At 24.3% G+C, this 21,641-nt stretch overlaps 2 protein-coding genes across 3 annotated transcripts in view; one reads left to right on the top strand and one right to left on the bottom strand.

Moving 5' to 3' along the window:
- The first annotated feature begins 98 nt into the window (after positions 1-98).
- On the top strand, positions 99-1,939 carry LOC129610285 (mitochondrial carrier homolog 2). The gene is made up of 7 exons (XM_055522815.1): positions 99-340; positions 394-478; positions 529-829; positions 887-1,073; positions 1,127-1,194; positions 1,258-1,368; positions 1,426-1,939. Exons 1-7 carry the CDS (start codon positions 227-229, stop codon positions 1,514-1,516), a joined length of 957 nt encoding a protein of 318 aa, XP_055378790.1. The 5' UTR covers positions 99-226; the 3' UTR covers positions 1,517-1,939.
- A 248-nt stretch (positions 1,940-2,187) lies between these two features.
- The window catches only part of LOC129610250 (multiple inositol polyphosphate phosphatase 1), a 60,101-nt gene continuing 40,647 nt past the window's right edge, over positions 2,188-21,641 (bottom strand). For both annotated transcript variants that reach the window (XM_055522760.1, XM_055522759.1), the window contains exons 2-10: positions 4,569-4,819; positions 4,392-4,483; positions 3,774-3,923; positions 3,619-3,705; positions 3,439-3,537; positions 3,192-3,337; positions 3,023-3,122; positions 2,610-2,935; positions 2,188-2,517 (exon numbers count right to left, since the gene is read on the bottom strand). In XM_055522760.1, coding sequence (XP_055378735.1) covers positions 2,283-2,517; positions 2,610-2,935; positions 3,023-3,122; positions 3,192-3,337; positions 3,439-3,537; positions 3,619-3,705; positions 3,774-3,923; positions 4,392-4,483; positions 4,569-4,782 — 1,449 coding nt within the window. In that variant the 5' untranslated portion in view covers positions 4,783-4,819 and the 3' untranslated portion in view covers positions 2,188-2,282. The remainder of the gene's footprint in view (positions 2,518-2,609; positions 2,936-3,022; positions 3,123-3,191; positions 3,338-3,438; positions 3,538-3,618; positions 3,706-3,773; positions 3,924-4,391; positions 4,484-4,568; positions 4,820-21,641) is intronic.

The raw sequence follows: 21,641 nt of genomic DNA, 5'->3' as shown, positions 1-21,641 counted from the left end.
TGACATTTTATTAAAACTTTTGATTGAAAAATTTTTATAAATACCTTGCCATATGATTGACGTTTTCAAAAAAATATAAAATTATAGGTGACATTTACTACAAAAATTTTCCGGTTAGTTATAGTTCGAGTCTCCTCAAAAAAGAAAAATTTTAAATATAAAATTTATAGAACTTATTATATTTGTATATCTAAACATTGCGGATTCATTTTCTCATTTATGAAACATGGAGGGTATTAACGAACAAGAAATTCAAGCCAATCAATGGGTAAAATTTGGTTTAAGATTGGCAGTAAGTGCAGCTCTGCATCCTTTCGAATATTCCAAAGTTTTAATACAGGTAAAAAATATTGTGTTAATTATAAAAAACTTATAATTATCCTTTTTGCTTAGTTGGGATATGAACCAATTGCCCCTAGACCAGGAAAATCTATATTTGGAAAGGATATATATGTTTTACCAAACATATTTCGCTATAGTGGGTTGGGCAATCATTAAAATTCGTAAATAATTTTAATTCTTTTTTAGCGAGTTATATTAAACGGGTTGATGGATTTAGTGGTTGTTATCGTGGTCTAACGCCCAAGTTAGTTGGTACAGTAGTTGGGTCCATTTGTAGTGAAAGGATAGCTGACAAATTAGGAGTAACTGATGACAAACTCAGACAGGAAAGTGAAGAATTATCTGATGAAGAACAATTTGATAAATTTTTGCAAACACTTAAAAGAGATGTAGTTGTTCATGCTTCAGGAATAATTGTTACACATCCTTTTCACGTTATTTCATTAAGAATGATGGCAACTTTCATTGGCAGAGAAACAACATATAGGTTAAAATTTGCATTAAATAACGTTTTCCTAAAAACAATCGCTTTTTTAATTTTTAGGAGTTTAATAGGCTCTATTGTAGAAGTTTATAAAAATGATGGTATATTTGGATTTTTCAATGGAATTATTCCAAAATTGTTATGTGACTTAGCATGTCTCGTTTTAACTAGTACAACTGTTTATTTATTTAACAAGCATTTTATACAAGATCAAGATGGAAGGCAATATTTTGCTAGTTTTACTCAAGTAAGACTTTATGTAATCAAATCAAAGTTTATTTAATAATTTTTGTTTATCAGTTTGTCTATGCCAGTCTACTTTATCCTCTCAATGTTGTGTCAACTTGTACTGCAGTATCAGGATCTGGGTAGTCATTATTAAAAACAGTGTATTTCTTAATTTCATTCATTTAAAACATTTTTCTAAACAGACTTGCTGCTGGACGACCACCAATAATGCCAGAATATATAAGTTGGAAAGACTGTTATAATGATCTAAAAACGCGCGGAGAACTAAAACGTGGAAATTCCTTATTCTGGAGGTAAAAATTCCGTTATTTATTTAATCCAAAATAATAAGTAAAATCTTTATATTTTAGATCGTTACCTCGTCACTCGCCAAATGCGATGAAAATTTCAGTCATGAAAGATTCCTCCGTACCACTACCCTCAATTACCAAATATGCTTAAAATAATATTCAACTTGATGGGATGACATTATTTCGTTTTTATACCACCTTAGCAATAAAAATGCAAACGAGAAAATGGTTTATTTTTACAGTGGATTCCAAAAGTTGACTTGTGTTAGGTAGCATTTATAAATTTTCATTGTTCAATTTTTATTTAGTTTGTATACTAATAGTATTTTCAAAAAAAAAAAAAAAACGAAAAAATTTTGCATTATTTGTTCAAAATTATTTTGTGAAATAAGTATGATCAAATAAATTATGGATGGAATTGATCAAAATTTAAATAGATTGTTTGTATTTGAAATTTAAAACACCTATCATTTGGAAATTAGAATTTTCTGCACTAAAATTTTAACTGATTTTTTAATTTTAGAAGCAAATATATTTTTACAAATAATGCATTAAATTCTAAACAGAATTTTTTTATGTCTCTTCAAAATTAAATTATAATTTCGAAATCGGAGGTTTCAAATGTAAAAAAAACTAAAATTTTTTTTGAAAACTATTAATCTGGCAGTGGTCACTATACGATGAATAATTTAAATAAAACATAGAACTGATTAATATTAGTAAATGTATAAAAATTATTTTCTTAAGGACTTCTAATTTAAACGCAAACATTTAATACAGAGAAATAAATAAGTTGATAAAATTTCATAAAAACTACAAGCACATTTTTTTCTTATTTTTAAAGTTTTTTGTTTTCAATTAGTACTATATTTTATTTTATAAATTACTGAAAAATTGTTGATCTTTTACATTTTATTTTAATATCCATTGATAAAATAAATAATTAAGGTTAAAATTAAAACTAAAAATGATGACTGAATATTTGTACTGCTATTCTCACTGCAATAGTATTGACTACAATCGGCTTTAGTAAATCTATCCAAAGTAACTAATGCATCGCCCCAGTTACACAAACCAACTTTACACCAATCTAGATCAACTGTTTTTTGATTTAGAACAAACATAACTCTTTTTTCATTTCCTCCCTCACAACTGAATGAATACAAAAAAAAAGAAGAAGAAATACATATTAATTGTCTAATGCATAATATATTAATTTCATTTCAAAAGTTTTTTAACATTACCTATATTTAATAGCTGCAAAATTTGATGCAAATGGTGCCAGTTCACTTGATTTCCAATTTCTATTTTTCATATCATGAAAATTATTCGCTCTAAGTGCATCACGATCTTTTGCAATGCCTAAAGCAGTCAATAACAATTGAATATTTGCTGAATGTGTAAAATAAGCAGCAATATGTGGCTCATTTGAATTATTTAAATGTCTAACCATATCCTGCACAGCAGAACATGCTATCCGACTATTAAGTTCATTGCCATAACCAACTTTATAATAATTTCTTAAATCTTCAGCGTATTCTAAAACTGTAACGTGTTCTGGTGTAAATGCCTGTAAAATTGAAATAATTTTTATTTTAATAACAATAATTTTAAATAATATTATAAATATTACCAAGTCTTACAATAAAATACTTACAGCACACCAAGGACTATTACGATTTGGATGCCATGCTTGTTCAAATCTACACATATCCCATACCGTATCAATTTGAGCTCTAGACAATGCAAATTTGAATCTTTAAAAAAAAAAATAAATGGTTGAGCAAATTTTTCAATTTTTTTTTTTCAAATTATAAAATATTTACCCAAGTCGTCTTGAAATACGTCTAACTGTATCTTTCATGATTTCGGAATTTATAAATATATTATATTCGGAAGCATTATTCGATTTATCATTTTTATTTTGCTCTTCCCAACGATCACAACCAGCGTAGGGATTTAAAACAGGATCCTTAAAAAAAAATACAATTTATTGCTTTTATTTATTATTTATACTAAAGAAAAATATAGTTATATTCGGTTTATTAACAAAAAAATTTAATTAAAACGTACAACTTCAGGTTGTGGTCCAACATCTGGTGCTCTTTGTAAAATACCTTCTGCAAATGCCTTAAAACTTTCTTGTGTTCTTTGCGTTGGTGTGTATCGAAACTAAAATAATATTAAATGAAAACAAAAAATAATTAAACAAGTAATTTAATATAAACCATTTAAAATTTGCTGTACACTTACATCAAAATTTCTTTCATCAATGGGTTCAAATATTTCTGGAAGAAATCTTCTATAATTCCTTGCAATCAATTTCATATCTTGATAACCCTTTTAAAATAATATTCACACTTACATATTTAATAAATTTTTTATTATTTTAATTTTTTTATTCTTACTTGAGGAGCTAATTTTTCAGCAAAGCTATCAGTACTTAAGTTTTTACTCAATTTCCAAGTTTTTATTGAAAATTTATCATCCATACATAATGCACCAGTGCTTGGTTGTGTTTTTCTCTCCTCATAATTTCTGATAACTTCGACTCTTAACTTAAAATAATGAAATTATTTTACTATTTAAATTAATAAATACAGAAGCAGAAGTGAATCCAAAAAGAGGTGCAGAAAAGTAAATGAACATTTCTTATAAATTATTGAAATTGTGCCTTAATGAAAAATATTATATGGACATTTATTGTTTTAATATTTGTGTAATTTAATTTCTCAATTCTTAGAATCAATTTGTAAAATAAATTTTATTGTCTGGGTTTCGATATTTTCATAAGAAGCGTAATCCTATTAAATTAAACACGTTCTGCGCCTCATCGATAAATAAAATTTTTCATGAATTTTTAAAAAAAATTTTACGCAGCCATGTACATAAATTTAATTTACGATCATTTTTATTAATAAGAAAATACTTATACGTTTTCTGTTTATTTTCACCTGTTTTTGGAAACATAATATTTAATTTTTAAAACATTTTGATCATTAGCAATTGGTTTACTAAATATTTACATCTTCAAGATTTCTCATTTCTTGAATATCTTTTACAGTTGGCCATCTAGCACCATGCCGAATCATTATCCAAACTTTTTCTTGAATACAACCTAAAAAAATATATTTTTTAATAAAATTTTTTAATAATAATTTGCTTAGAAATATGTATGTACATGTATGTGTGTATAAGCTTACCAGCAATTTTATAATTAACACTTGAATCTGAACCTTTTGCTACATCATAAGCTGTTTTTGTTGCATATTGCCGTGTTTGTGATTTATCCGGATCTTTTGAATAACAATACTCTTCACAACAATTATCATTTTCACTATTATATGTTTCTTGTCCAAATACAATAATATTGCAATGTAGCGCTGCAAATATCAGCGCAGACCATAAAAATTTCATTTCCACAGTTTGATTTTTTTTTTTAATTGAAGAAAATCTGAAAAAAAAATTAAAAATATTTTAATTAATAAAATGTAAAAAGTAAGAAAATGTATTGTAATTGTTTCTATTAATGTTTTTTTTTTTATTTGTTTTATTTAATAATAAAATTAGTGTTAAATTTTTTTGTGATTGCATTAAAAAAATAAGATTAGGAACGCTCCTAAACTACTGTTTACATTATTTTTGTGTGCTATGATAAAGAGTGATGCATTAATGCCATAATATAATTAATTATTGAAAATATTCTAGTAACACACTTTTTAATATTATAATTAATAATATTAATTTAAATAACAGTAAAAGTTGGTAATAAAATTTATGACCTATTTTCAAAGTAAAATAATAAAAACCACAATCATTGGTAGAAAATTAAAACCAAAAATGTTATTACTTATTTTTTTTTAATCTTTTGAGTCTAGATCACTTAATCAATACGAGTTAATTAGCTTAATAAAATAAAGTAAACCGTATTATTGAAAATAAGAATATAACAATTTTTGATTCCATTATTCTGCTTTAATTATACTTATTTGTACGGTCCCTTATAAGGACAAGATAATGTACATATACAAAAATGAATTCGAAAAGAAACTGGTTTTCAAATCTTAATAATATGCTTTTTTTCTATTGTAATGTGAGTTGGGTTGATCCTCTATACTCTTTCGGCAAACATTTTAGTTGAAACAGAAAATATTATAAATTTATAAAATTTATTGCAAGTTGAATTCTTTCCAACAACGAATTTTTAAATTTCATTAATATGAAAGGCATAAATAATATAAAAATTTAATTTTAAAAATAAATTCAAAATAAGAATACACAATAGATTGTTATATGTATGTAAATAATTATTGAATTATTGCAGAACATATGTAAACATTGCACAATTATATATGTATGCGAGTGAGTATGCAGCATACAACATACGCACCCACATGGCATAATATAACGAAAATCTTAACGAAAACATAAGTCAGAATAGTTATATTAAAATTTTGAATTTAATATTGAAAATTGCCTTAATACTATGCAGTCATCTGCAACAGTTAAAGGTCCAATTATAATTCAACGAATTCAGCAAATTCGAATTGAAATTCATATAATAAAATTATGTTTTATATTACATGCATTATAATTTCGTATAAACATACTCGCATGTATTTAATTAAAATTAATTATTTCTTTTATTTTCAATTTAATATTTATTATTTCATTTGATTTATTGATCAATAATTAATTTCATTAATTGCATTTAAATCAACAACTGCATTTAAATCAACATTATTTACAAACTTTTTGTTCACATCACATATCACAGGGTGTTTAGCATTAGGTGGCAAATAATTTCAGCCATGACTTTTTGATCAATTTCCAGCTAAAAATCGTATGATTGCAAGGCGGTAAAGTGGATGTAGATGCAGATATATTCGTTTTCGAGGTACAGAATGTTGAAAAAAAAGGTACCAGATATTTCCTGCTTATAAATAAATTCTTATAACTTTGGGACCGTGCCTTATAGAGTAACCATTAAGAGCTTTTTTTACAGGTTTATTGGTTCTGCAATCTCTTTATTTATCGGTGCTGCAATCAATTAGATTTGAGCCATAGTTTACGTGATAAAACTCGCCAAAGCCAGTTTTTTTCTGGAATTTTTTTTAAAAAACTCGAATTTTCTCGAAAATCGGTGTTAAATTTTTTTTATGAATTTTACACATGTCTTTAAAACACATTTAATATGTTTTACTGGCAAAACTATAAGAGATAGAGGAAAATGTTATATGGGTTTAAATTTTAGCTCTCATTATAACTTAAAGTTAATCTATATGATATATTAAAAAAAAAATATTTTGCTGGAAATTGAAAAAAGAATCATTCCTGAAATTATTTGTCACCTTATTTGAAACACTCGGTATAGAATATAAAATAAAATATATTAAGGAAATTGTATTATTTTAAAGAATTGATAAATTACTGAATAATATTAGCGATGCAAACTTAATTAAACTGAAAGACACTACACATAAAACGATAGGAGAAATAAAAAATATTGAGTTTACACTTTAAAATTTGATCATAACATTTCACCAAATAAATTGGAAGATTGCAGAATTTCCGCCCGGGGTAAAATTAATAGTGAAGTGTTAATGCCTAATGCAATTTGTATTTTTTGATTGCTAAATTGTTTCGGCAATACTACATTACTCCATTTCCGAAGTTACATGTTATACTGCTCCAATATAATATTACAGCTTGCAGCACATAACACACGTGCTATTAAAAATATCTTTCATTTTTTTTTAAATATTTTATAAAATTGTTCTTGGTACCTATTAAAAGTCCTGAATTTATTCCAAAATTTTCATAATTTATTTATGCTTTCTTTAACCTTAAATTTATTTATAATGTGTTGATAATAATTTTAGTTTATTATTTTATAATTTTATTCATTACAAAATTTTGAAAGACAATTTTATTAGTTGGAAATTTTCCAAATGCTTGACGCAAAAAATAGTTTTTCCTCCATTTTTTTTTTTTTTGTTCTTATAAAATACATAATTGATATAATTGATTAAGAATTGATCATAAAAGATTATTACTGAAATTATGGTTAAAATTATAGAATAAATAAAAATAAAATTATTTGAAAATTAAAATTAGAAATCATGAACGATTTATGTATTATAAAGAAAAATATTTTTAGCATTGAACTCTAGAAAATCTATTGAAAAACTTTGAAAATAAATTTTAAAAATTTATTGAAAATTTTTTTCAAAATTAATTTGAATTCTGACAAACTACATCCAACTTTTTAAAATAATAGGAACATGATCAGAAACTAGTATATTCTTTCTGTATCCTTGAATTGACTGGAAAGAGGGAAATGGAATGTAAACAAGTGTTGTCCTAAAAAAAATCTAAGCTTCAGCATTATTAGATCTTAGAAATTTAATAATTTCTTCTGATTTTTAAGATGAATTGAGCAAGGTTCTTTTTAATGCAATTTATTGTAGGTTTTTTTTTTTTTGGAAATACTCGTATATAAATTTTCACATAGATCGTGGTTGAATTCGCGTTTGCAGTTCTGACTGCGAAAGATCTTATAAGTTAAAACTCCACAATTGAATTACTAAAGCAGCGCTGCCAACAAAAACTCTATTGTCAAAAAGTTTGATTTATATTCTTTACTAATTGAGTTTTCTACTAATTAAGGTTATAAATATAAAGAAGAAAAAAATTTTTTGCTCTCGATTTGACAAAAGATCTTTTGAATTTCTACCAACAAAAACGGAATGATTTTTGCAACAAACTACAAATATCTGCTACTATTGCAGATCTTTGTTCGAACTGCAAACGCGAATTCAACCAGTGTCTACTAAAATACAATGATCAAGTATTGAGATATTCATTTCAAATAAAATTTAAATAATTTTTTTTTATAAAATTTTGTTTGAAAACTACTGCTAATTGTTAATACACTAATTACGTTAAAATTATAACATATTTAACTTTCAACTGTAATCTAAATTTCATTCTTATTATTTTCAATACGAGTAGCTAGGGTTCAGAACAGTTGGAAATGTTATTGTATATAGCCTCTGCATTGCATTATCTAGATAATAACAATTTTGCATTTATTAATAAAATTCTAAATTATGAACCTTATTAAAGAAAATTAATTTCTTTAAGAACGCGTCTTCTTAAATTTTTTAATAAAAAATCAAAATTTAAATCTTTTTATTGAATTATGACCTGAATAGTTTATTCTGCTTACTTTTGATATAATATATGTACCTACTATCTTTAAAGAAATTTTCAATTCGTGACAAAAATTTATAAAGTTCATCTTGTACAATAATTGAATTGTATATAAGTATAATATGGGAATGTTAAAATATTTTAGTACTAATATAGACTATCCTCGAAATATTTTATCCTTGAAATTTTCTTCTTCATATATATATAATATTACGTATGGTATTAATTTATGAAGAAAATTCAATAGTCGTACAATTTTATAAGCCTTTTAAATGAAAATTTCAATATATGTAGATATCAAAAATTTCTTAATGGGATACAAAATTCTTAAAGTATAATTATATTGAAAGGTTTAATGTGTTGATAATATAATATTTAAAGTTGTAAGAGTAAGGGTAACGAACTTTATTAAATGACCAAATGAAAATTTTGTTCAATAATGGCGTGTATAAGTATATTTTGTAGATATTAGACGCATCTCACTAATTCTATTTTATAATTAATATTAATAATATATTTAAATTAAATAAAAAATTCCTTTATTAAAGAGTGATTCATTAATATTGATGATATTTAAAAATTTACACGAACAACTGAGGAAAAATAATTACTTACATGAAAAAGAATTAAAAGGAAAAATTTGAATTTTTTCCTTATCAAATATGAATTCGATTGGAACCTGAATAAATTCGATTCGATATAAATATAATATTAGACGAATTGCTTAGATCAGACGTCAATTATGATGTAAATTAATTTTGCATGAAAGAGCTAAAACAATCTTTATTTAGGCGCACAGAATGAAACTATCAGATTACATAGCAAAATTGTCATCATTTAGCGAGAACGGAAAATAAAATAGTGAAGAGTTTGTAAGGGTTAGAGTTTATTAGTATTCGAATCTTCTCATTAGAAGCGACACTCAATCTCCGTGTCATTTTCCAAATAAAGCTCGATGACCTTAAAAATATATTTGAAAATTTTTTGAAATTTCATTTTTCTTAAAATTTTTCTTTTACTTTCCTATTCAATTATTGAATTTATATTGTACATAAATACCTAAAATAAATCACTCTGTATAGGGAATACGAGAAAAACACATTCTCGTAAATCCTTTGAATTCGATTATATTCGATTTCTTTTTTCTCTATTTTCTTTTCATTTAAATAAACAAAGGCGCTTATCCTTCCACTTAATTTTTTTTTTTTATTTGTTATCATGTCTTAGGTCATGTATTTAAATTTAACATGCAAATTTTCTTTCACATCAGGTGATCATATCAACACGAGTCAAAAATCTCCACCCAAAAATATTAAAGGACAAAAAGAAAATAAAAGAAAAAGTGAGGAAAGAAATTCTAAGTGTATAGCACAGCATGTACACATACATATAGTATGAATAACGTATGTATGTTTAGAATTTATTTGACAATAGAATACAGAGTGATTTATCAAAAATATAAATGTGTTCATTTTAAAGATAAATTGATACAGAATTCAGTGGCTTTCCGTTTGGCATATTTATATAGATGCCAAAAATTCCCATTTACTCAAATGCAAACTTTGCAATCTACTTTATTCAGCTATTGGAATTATGCTGCTGAAAAAGTCAAATACTCTATGTCTATGATATGAGTTGAGAGTCACGAAGTATAGTGAGCAATTATATACTCATGTTATTGTAGATTTTTTACTCATTTTTATAATTTTGTTGTCAAAATTCAATTCATAATTTTACAATTAATTTTTCAACACATTTTCAAATACGTTGTGCTGTTTTCCTCCCAAACAACTAAGTATTGTTAGCTATGAAATATATAGTTAACGTTTTATAGACATGATGTTGTAGTACATAACTATGATGGTGTGTGCAATGAAAGACGCATATATAGTTCATTTAAACCAGTAAGTATGTATTACTTTCGAGTATATGATCACAAATAGTTGCTCATAAAATACAAATTTCCCATAATATTAAAATTTTAATTTTTTTTCCTACACGAAACACCATGTACATTGAAAAGGAATATTTTCAGTGTTCTTAACAGGTTCGGCCTTAAGAAAATTTCACTAGTGTAGGTGGCGTTCAAAACTTACAGTGGTTTTTAAATTTATTAACAACATAAAACTAAAATACTAAGGATCTAATTTTAAACCTTTATTTTATTTATTTTATTCCGGTTAAACTCATTTTAAAACGAAATTCGGGTAAAGTGCATCTATGCATCATGATTAAAAATAAATTTCGTTAAAAATTGAAAACTGTTATACATTCAGTTTAACATTCTCACTGCCATAATATTTTTAAGTCTTTTTTGAATACGGTTTTTTGCAGTCAAAAATTAATGACAAAAATAAACGACAAAATTGTTTTGGCAGACACTTCCTACCACCTTACAAAGAGCTATTCAAAAATTGTCTCATCAATCACTCTTTGAATATATTTTAATTATTTTGAGAAACTGATGGTCATTTTAAATAAATCAAGAAAAATTTTAACACTGCAATTTGACTTTTCTGATTTTTAGACATTTGTCAAAATGGTGTTTATAAATTTCTTTATCGTACTACAAAAAATGGTCGCGGTAGCGGAAACGATGTTAGTAATTTTCTTTTTGGTCGTTGTTCGCAGTAGTGTGTTAGGCCTTTTTCACTGATGATAGGGTGATCACAAATTTGTATAAATTAAAACCGATTCTTTCAGCTGTTAAATTCTAAAATTTTAAATGACTATTTTTGATTTGTAAAAATTGATTTGAGAAAACTATACACTTCATAATCTCAAAAGCTAAAGTGAATAGCCTACCCCTTAAACCGGGCCTGTTTCTCGAATGTAATGTACGTATATAGTATAGGAGTCCATTAAAAAGTCAGAGAAATCCTTAAATATTTTAGTGCTTTTTTTCTTAAAGGAAAGACTTTAAAATTTTTTTACTTAAAAATCAAATTGTTTCCGTGGAAATTTTATCCTTGTTTTTCCATGTTTTTAAAATTTTTAATATTTTCGCGTTCTTTTCATGTTTTTTAAAGGTATAATTAAAAATTTGATACTATGTGGAGTTTTAATAAAAAAAAAAAAATAATACATAGATTTCCTTTTTGATTTAAATTTCTTGGGATTGGCATTATACGTCTGATTATATACATACATACATACCTGCTTACGTTCATATACTATTTTCATTCGAATAAAATATTGGAATAGTAGAGGAAAGAAAGAAAATAAATAAAAATTAATAGTTATGTTTTGTGTACTCATATACTTGCCCTTATGTGTGTATATTCATATAGGTACACGCATATAAATATATATACATTATTTATACAATACTGATATTATGCAAATAAAATTAAATTCTATTATTTTTATACATACTGTGGCAGTATAACAGTATAATAGTGAAAAAAAACCACCACGTTTAGTCGTTTACTTTTACTTTATTGACCTAATAACATTATTTTGAATTAGATATGTATAAATGTATGTATAATTATATGTACATATGTATATATAACTGTATTATTAGGCGTAATAAATAATTAGCCATAAAGACTTTAGGTTTTTATTTTATTTGTTTCTCATATTGATAGTTTTAGGAAAAAATTTTAAATTCAAAAATAATTAGGTTATAAAAATTAGAATATAAAAAATTTTCCAATAAAGATGTGCCTATATGTACTCTATACATACTTATTAAAGTAACGATTAATGAAAGACAAATAAAACTTTAATTTATTGAACACTATATAATTCTTTAAAGAAAATACACAATAAATTGCCAAGCATAACTGATCCCATATACAGGGTGATTCTGAAAGTTATACAACAACATATACCATTGGTTAGAAAATCGAAAATGGGTAAAACTTCTGTTCCAGAGTGGTTGCCAAATTTCAAGAGCTTCCGAGTTGCAGAGATTTTAACGAATTTTCATGAAATTTTTACTTATTCAAGGTTTGTGGATTATAACTTCCATTCTGAAAATGATAGGAACTTCAAACAAACAGTTTCTGAAAGACCTTAAGTAAAGGGCTTAAAATAGACATGCTGCTTGATTCTGAATTTTATGTACCTTTGCAATACTAAGCATTATATCTTTTTCAGCTCCGAAGTTATAATCAAAAAAAACTTGGATAAGTAAAAACTTTTTGAAAATTCGTTAAAATCCCTGGAACTCGGAAACCCTTGAGATATGGCACTATAAGTCCGGAACGATTACTTTACCCATTTTCGATCCTTTAACTAATGGTATATGTTATTGTATACCTTTGTTAAAGCTCTTTGATACCTCTGAATCACGCTTTATATATGAAAAAAAATTTTAACAGAGTTCACTCAAAACTGTTAATTAACCAAAATCTATGGGATATTTTTATTGGCTTATTTACATAGACTTTACTTTTACAAAAAAAAACCTGAAAAGTTGTCTAATAGAGTTAGAACAATTTAAGAGCTGAAACGAGATTAATTACTGCAGTTCATGTGATAATATTTGAACGAGTCCTTAAAAATTGTCCTATGTTACAATGTACAAGAAATGATCTACAATAATTTCTACACCACATCTTTGTTTTTTTTTCGCTAAAACGTCCTTTGTAAGCGTACCTTAATTAATAAGATATAAGAAATTTTATTATTAAAAATTGACTTAATCATACAAAAAACAACCTTCATAAAATACTGAAAATATTTAAATAATAAAACTAAACACAAAATTAATTACAAATTAAATTTCCAAAAACACAATTTAATGTAATTACAAAATCTATGATGTAAAAGGACCTATGTTACCTTTAAAGTTTCATTTTTATGTTTTGTTGTCAATTACTAATCTTTTGATTTAAAATTATAAATTCTTATAAGTGACCATATAGTATGTACTTTTATATTTTTATACTCTACATCTTAGTGAAGGGTATATTATTTTTGGATTTTATTTGCCAACTGCACTGCCTTGAAAGAGTCATCTGCGAATTAAATATGTATATATATTCCTGCTTAGTATAAAAATATATGTTAATTTATATTCGAAGGGATCCCCCTCCGATCGAACAATAATCCAAAGGCAAATAATGCAAATACCCCAAAAACGTTCAGAAATCGTTTCTTTTCTGCCAAGGAATCATACTAATATAATTGGACCAATTTTGACAACGGGTTCGAGTAACTGTCATGCAACTCTAGAAGCTAATTTTAAATATTTGTAATGAAGAAGCTAAATTTAAAAAGTAATGAGATTAACTACATGAAAATTGGTAGTCATTCGTCTAATTGTATTACAAATACTTATATATGCTAAAAAGTTTTGTGGAATGGCTTGAAATATTTGAGTAGCAGTTATACGACCCTGAAAAATAAATTTCATAGTGGGTTATAATTCAGTCTGTTAAAATCGACAAAAACGTTTTAATTTGAACTTGTTAAAACTTTTGAAATTTTAGAATTCTAAAAATCAATTTTGCTAAAAATTTTTCGATACATACGTTTTTCTAACCTTAATTTAATAACTGCTTTAGAATTCTCCGAATTGTATTAAATTTTGATAGACTTTGAATATCTTAGACATAGGCAGTAAAATTAGACGATTTCGCCTTGTTATACTGCGAGTATGTTTAAATATGTGTTTGTGTGTATATTATTTTTAACACGTGATTTAATTAATGTATTAAACATTTATTATTATTTACACTAAAAATTATTATGTCGACCTTCTCTTTTCCCAAAAAAAAAAAAAAAATAATTAGATCATGACCAAAAACAAAAACAAACCATATGAAATTTTATTAAATCACTTCTATCATATCTGCGTGTCCTTTCTATTTAGTTTTTTTTTTCTATTATACACACGTACATATGTATATATTTTGTTTATTATAAATGACAGTAACATGTCTACAATTATAATTGCCTTTCATTATATACTTATAACGTATAACGTAAACATGAACATTTTGTTTATGTAGTTTTCTTAGAGGAAGATTAATTTTTTCTTTATTATTCTCTCTACAGGATATATGATATATATTTGTAATAGTTATAATAAGTATGTAGGTAATTGACAAATTAGTTCACTGTCAAATTAGCTCTTTAAAATTAACGACTCAAATAAATTGTTACAATATGTAATTTATTTTTTTTTTTTAAGATAAATTATAAAAAAAAAGCAATTCAATTCATTTAGACATGGAGGAAAGAATGAAATTAAATTTGGGGGAAACTAGCATAAAATATGGCATGAGTATACAAGTAAAATAATTGTTTTTAAAATAGCTATATGTTGTATACACATATAATTACCATCAGAATTGTGTATCCTTATGTACATATATAAAAAATGCACCTTTATCTGCTTAGCATGTTACATGAAAAAGGATCACATTTAAAACATGCACGAATTATTTTCCCATAATAATTCATTTATGTTACGAAAACAAAAAAAAAACTGAAAAATTTTTAAGAAATTTAATTTATTATTTTGTCTTTTTTCCTCCATTCATGTACATAAATTTTGTAATTATTCTTATATGTAAACTTACTAACTAGACCACAAGTGAATTTATTTTGAGCTATAGAGCAAATATATAATATACAAAGGTGTGGTATGTACAAGTATAAATGCAAAGGGAAAATTATGTTCGTATATTTTAAGTATCCTTATTATTTTAATTATCGTTTTCGTGATTTAAAACTTAAAAAACAAAATATCACATTTAAAAATATAATTTTTCATAATTACCAAGAAAATTTTGGTTTTTTTTCAAAAAATTATTGTTATACTTTTATAAGCACTTCAAAATATTAAATGGCGAACTCATTTTTAAATCACGAAATATTCAATTTAGGTCTATAATATAGGTCTGCATACAAATATCAACATAAATTATTATTTTAGCATGTTAACCCAATGAATAATTATTGTTTTTTATAAAATTCATGTGAAATTATTTAAAATAATTAATTTTTTTTTCCAATTATGATTTAACTTAAGTAGAATTTTTTTAATTTTAAATAATTGTACTCATGTAATTATTTTAATGTAATTATATCAAGTAACATACTAACTCTGTTATCGCACTTTTTAATAAAAACGCTATTCTGATAAAATTTTTCTTAATCATTAAATTTTTTTTTAAATAATTTGTATAATAAAAATATAAAATTTAAGATAAAAATAATATGCAATAATATTAAATTTGTTTACATAAATTACGTCATAATGTACATAAATATATGTAAATAAATTTTAATGTTACCATAATAATTTATTTTGTAATATTTGAATTAAAAGTAATTCACTAGCACGTTATCATTACAAAAGACATAATCTTAATTGTGAAATTCTTTTAAGATAAAGTGAAAATGAAATTAAACCTAATAAGTAATTGTAAAATATACAGGGTGGTTCAATAATTACTAATTTAACATATACCATCACTTAATGTATCAAAAATAGGCAAAATTTTTGTTCAGAACTAGGTGTCAAATCTCAAAGGATTTCGACGTTCAAGGATTTTGAATAATTTTTACGAAATTTCTACTTGCGCAAGTTTTTTGCTTTTATTCCGAAAAATATAGAGACTTCAAATAAACAGTTTTGGAAAGTGCTAGTATTTTACGTACTTTTGGAATACCAAGCCTTTTCCTTTTTTAAATTTTTTTATTTTTCTCTAACCAGATAATTTCCTACGAAATTTTTTTAAAACTAAGAAATTATTTTATAAAAATTTCAAAATTTCTAAAATGAATGTAGATTTTGCTAAAATGTTCATTCAAATAGAATAATAAATAATTGTATATTAAATATATATACAAAATATGTGTATATATATATAATATATCATTTAACAACTGAGCGTTTGTAGTAAAAAGTTGGACAAAAATAAATCCAAGAGGAATTTATTATAAAATTTATTGTATTCCAATAGAAATCTTAAAATTCAGATTTTTATTAAAATAAATATCAAATGCATTTTAGTGTGACTACTGTTACGCACCTTAAATCAATAAAAATTAACAATAAGTACAAATTTTAATTTTTTACATTTTACTAGGGCCCTTAAAATCTTGACATAGAAATAGTTTTTGTACAGTATACATCCTGTACCATTAAAGATTTTTTAACATTTAATGACTTAAATTAAAGATTAAGCAACTAAATAAAATTCTATTAAAAATATTTTAAAATTTCAAAAAATTTCTTACGAAATTAAATAGAAAAATAAGAAAAATAAAAATAATAAAGAGAAAAATAAAAAAAGGGACAAATTTGATATTTTTCAAAGTTCGAATGCTTGGTAACAGAAAGTACATAAAATACAAAATTAAGTAATATGTAGCTTTTAAGTTCTTTACTACTCCTTTCAGTAAGAGTTCATTGGAAGTTGCTATTTTTTTTAGAAGGGAAGTTATAAGCGAAAAAGCTTGGGCAAGTAAAAATTTCGTGAAAATACCTGTATCTCGGAAACCGTTGAGATTTGGCAACTAGCTGCAAAACAAAAATTTTACCCATTTTTGATACCCTAAACCTTGATATATAGTATTATACTCTTTACTGAATCATTTAGTTAAAACTTACATCTTTACTAACTTTACAAGCTATATAACTATAAATCGGGCTATTTTAACAAAATTCCAGCACAGACGGACAAATAGTACAGAGAAAATTTTGTCAAATTGTTTTTAAAGAAATGTACCAAAAATTAAAGAAAATATCAAAGTTATTCAAATGAATGATCTTATTTTTGACAAAAATATTTAAAATGACGATTTTTTTTTTTTTGAAATATGACCCCTTTGCTAGAAATATTTAAAAAATTCTTTAAAAGTTATTTTTAATTTCTTAATGATTTATTATATGGACAAGTGGCATTTATATTCAACAAAAAAATTTTCATGAAAATTTTTTCTTTCGAAGATTATTGAAAATATTTGAATTTGAATTAGAAATGGGAAAAAAAAGAGAGAAAAAGACAAAAAATATTGAATTTTATCATGATTTTTAAAGATTATGAATATTAATTAAAATGATTATGTCAATAATTACAATAGAATTTAAAATTTTAATACATGATTTTAATTATGAATAAATAGCTAAATAGCTCGGCCGGTTCCTTTTTATTTAGGTATAAAAATTTTTCCCTTTTCATTGTTTTTTCTTTTCAATACCAATTTAAGAATTTTATACGCGAGTTTAAATTTATTTTCATTTATTATTAATTATTTTTATTTTTTATATACAATTCCACTCCCCTTTACTCACAAAGTATTTAAGAAATTCACATGAGTATACTTTTGGTTTGTAAAGAATGCATTATTTACGCATAATGTACGTTTAAGAATGCATTATCTACATCTATACGTAGAATGGTAATATGCCTGAAATATATGCATAATGTATTATTTAGGTAATACTATATAATTACAACAAATATAAGTAATTTATCAACCTTTTTTAAAGAGGGTGTCTCAGGGATAATTATTATTTAATTTTATTTTTATATAATTGTGTGACTGAATAAGTCTTATACAAAGAGATAATATTATTTTTGGAGTTCAATTATTTTTTTTCAATTTTCTTGATTAAAAAACCATATTGCTAATTATGTTTTAATTATATAATAATGTCTATATAATAAATTTCGATAATTGTTTCAATTATCACATTTATTAAATTCCCAATATAGCGAAAATAATAGAATATCTGTATCTTTTTTTTTGGAATGAGGGCACATATGTTATTATAAGTATTACAAATAAATTTATTATATAAAATTGTTGCCGGTATCAAAATCATTTGCTTTTCATACATATACATAATGTTTAACGGAATTTATTTCAATATATTATAAGTTTGTATATACGTATATGAATATATTCGTAATTAATGAATGATTTCAAATATTCGCGTCGCGGTATTTTTATTTTCAACAAATTAATGTAATTTGAATTAGGTATACAAGCACATTTATATTATTATATCATAGTTATTAAATATTCAATATTATTTAAATCAAAAATATTGATTGAAACGCTTTTTTCAAATTTTGCAAACGCAGAAAGGCAGTGGCTTGCTTTTCCTATCGCGGTATACTATAGTCAAAATTTAAAAAAACAAAATGACCGCTTAAATTTACCGTTATCTAATATCCGTTTTTTTCAAATTTTTGATGTCGTTTTTCTTCTGGACCTCAGGTTGTAGGACCCTGAAATTTCAGCAGTTTTTAGACACTAATAAATACTTTATTTAATTAGAAGAAAATTTTTTTCCAACTCAACCCCCTCTCAAGTTATCGCATCTTGAAATTTGTAAAATTTGAATTGTTGACGCCTTATATTTTCGAAACCACAAGCTTTTTCAAATTTCTATAAACGCAAAAAGCAAACGGTAAATTCCATAACATTAAAAAATATAATTATTTTTCTTAACTCACACAATTAACCCTTAAAATCGAGCATTATGTTAACCCCACTTTATATTAATTTTTGCTTTATTTCAAAGACTGCATAAATCGTTCATCCTAAATATATGCAATCCTAGAAATGGTTTCATATATGAATGAAAATAATTTTAATGATTTGGTAGGTATACATAGACAGTGTTTAAAAGCAGTATTTTCACTTGTTGAAAGTACTACAATACAAACCATTGGTTTGACCCAACTTTATTTCAATTTGATTTTTGCGTTTTTTCTCAAATTATCAACTGAACATCTCACTTACAACTATATTTTAGAAAAAACGAGATACGCATTATCAAATAAGTCTTCTCACTCTAAAAATACATTATATAAGTATATGATAGTAACTTACTTTCTTCTCACTTTTCGAGTAAAATAGCGAGAAAGACGATCAGGCCCTAACAATTTTAAAAATAAATTTAAATTGCTTAAAAATTTTAATTTATTATGATTTTTTTATTTTAAAAATTTATTGATTTCATTCAACTTTAATTAAATATTATATGCGGTAAATAAAAATTTTATTAACAAAAAATATTTGAATAAAAAATATTAAATTTAAAAATTTGAAAAATTTTTAAACTTTTGAAATTTGCATATCTTTCTATATGCCTAATATTTTTCCAAATATGTACACACTTACATTAAATGCAAAATTAATAAATTTTATAAAAATTTTAGCGTACTAAATTAAAAATCTTATTTTATAGACAAGTCTTATAGTAACTTTAAAAGTAATTATTAAATTTAATTAGTACACAATAAAGTACTCGTAAATATCTTCCATTTGACGTCATAATTATAAACAAAATCCGAAACTAAATAAATATAAAGCACATAATTTCAACTTATTAAGCAAGTATAAGTGTACATTACAAAATCAATTGTATATAAAAAAAAAATTGAATAAAATTGTTAAAATATTTTTAATACAATATCTTATTTATTTTTCCTTATCTATCGGATACAATTTTGAAAATGAAAATAAAAACCAATGAAAAAATTCAATATAGATTCGCGCTTTCAACACGTCATAGCTATTACAATGCATTATTAAATTGTCAACTGCATTTATTGACAATAAACATTAAGTATATTTGTAATGGAATAAAACAGAAAAAACAAACATGAAAAAAATCTATTTGTTTACATAAATACTGTTAAAAAATTAAATTGAATGAAATTTTTTTTACTTTCTTGCCGTCCGTCCAACTTACTCAAACTATGGAATTTTAATCCATAGCACATTATAATTATCATAGACTGTTGTTGAAAATTTATTTTGACAGATTCTAATATATCACTATTTACTCTTGATTCCAGAGCTAGAATCATAAGTATGTTATACTTTTTGGGAAATTTATTGCAAAAAATACAGTCCTTTTATCGAAAATATAGTTAATTAATTTCTTAATTTAAAATTTTATCTAGATTCAATTTCAATTTAATTTTGTTTCTAAATATTTACAATTAATGAAATTTTTGACAACTTGACAAATCATATTCAAAATGCAAATAAAATTGAGATGTTTACTTATTTAAAATCATTAATATTGTAAGTGCATAATATACGATAAAAAGAAATATTTATATAAGTATGCAGATTGAAGAAAAAACGAGAGAACCTTTTTATTTTTTTTTTTAATTTTGAAATACGGTGGTGCGTTTAATAACACTGAATTCCACTTTATCCCTCCCCGCAACAAACAAAATAAACATATGAAATTATAGGAAAACAAAAGAGTTTATTGACTTAAAAAAATGCGGGCTGGTTTTTTTATTAATTTCGTTTAGTTTTTTTTTTTTTGTCATTAAATAGTGAGGGGATCCGCCAATTGATTATTGCGTTATTGATAAAATTATTAAAAGTATATGTTTTCAATATTGATTTTTAATTTATAAAATTTATTTTATATTACTTACATACATATATTATTTGATTATTCGTTTAAAATATTTTTCGTTTACAATATGCGTAAATGCTTTCTAGATTCTAGAATAATGTGTTATTAAAAATTTAGCTTTAAGAATATAATTACATACTTAGATTCGAATAAGAATTTAAATTTTATGTGATTTTTCGAATTGATACTAAAATAAATTTACGATGTGCAATGATTACTAATAAATTAAAAATTGAAATTGCATTTTGTTGTAGCCAACATGATATGTAAATTAAATTGATTTATGTAATTTGGTACAATTGAAACCCTTTTTGTATGTATATACATACATTGCGATAAATGAATTGAGCTTATATAATGCAAAAAGTATTTGCTAATCACAAATTTGTACAACAAATTTTCACTTAAGATGAATCTTAATCAGTGTGATCATACATTTTGTATAATTATTAAATGATTGCAGTAATTTTAATAATTATAAAATATTAAAAATTGACATTATTTGCACTGGAATGTTTTAGGTGCAGGCACTTTTGCAAAACTGAATTTGCACATAATGTATGAATATCAGTACTTTTTGACGCTAGTGTTATAACTTTAGTTTTTGTTGCTAACGCAAGTGATTATTATTTTTGGACTTTTTTTGCATTTATTCATGTGTTTTATGAACAAATATGAGCATTTATGAAAACTAATTGTT

This window comes from Condylostylus longicornis, unplaced genomic scaffold (genome assembly GCF_029603195.1).
Source record: "Condylostylus longicornis isolate FDR11 unplaced genomic scaffold, ASM2960319v2 ptg000044l, whole genome shotgun sequence".
In the NCBI taxonomy this organism is placed as follows: domain Eukaryota; kingdom Metazoa; phylum Arthropoda; class Insecta; order Diptera; family Dolichopodidae; genus Condylostylus; species Condylostylus longicornis.
The sequence above is the reverse complement of the archived record's forward strand: the minus strand, read 5'-3'. Positions and strand labels throughout refer to the sequence as shown.

What these genes read in the sequence shown, in the direction of transcription:
- LOC129610285 (XM_055522815.1), top strand. Translation starts at nt 227, where the DNA reads ATGGAGGGTATTAACGAACAAGAAATTCAAGCCAATCAATGGGTAAAA. An exon ending in GGCAGAGAAACAACATATAG is followed by an intron (nt 830 to 886) that starts GTTAAAATTTGC and finishes TTTAATTTTTAG; the next exon opens with GAGTTTAATAGGCTCTATTG. An exon ending in ACTGCAGTATCAGGATCTGG is followed by an intron (nt 1,195 to 1,257) that starts GTAGTCATTATT and finishes TTTTCTAAACAG; the next exon opens with ACTTGCTGCTGGACGACCAC.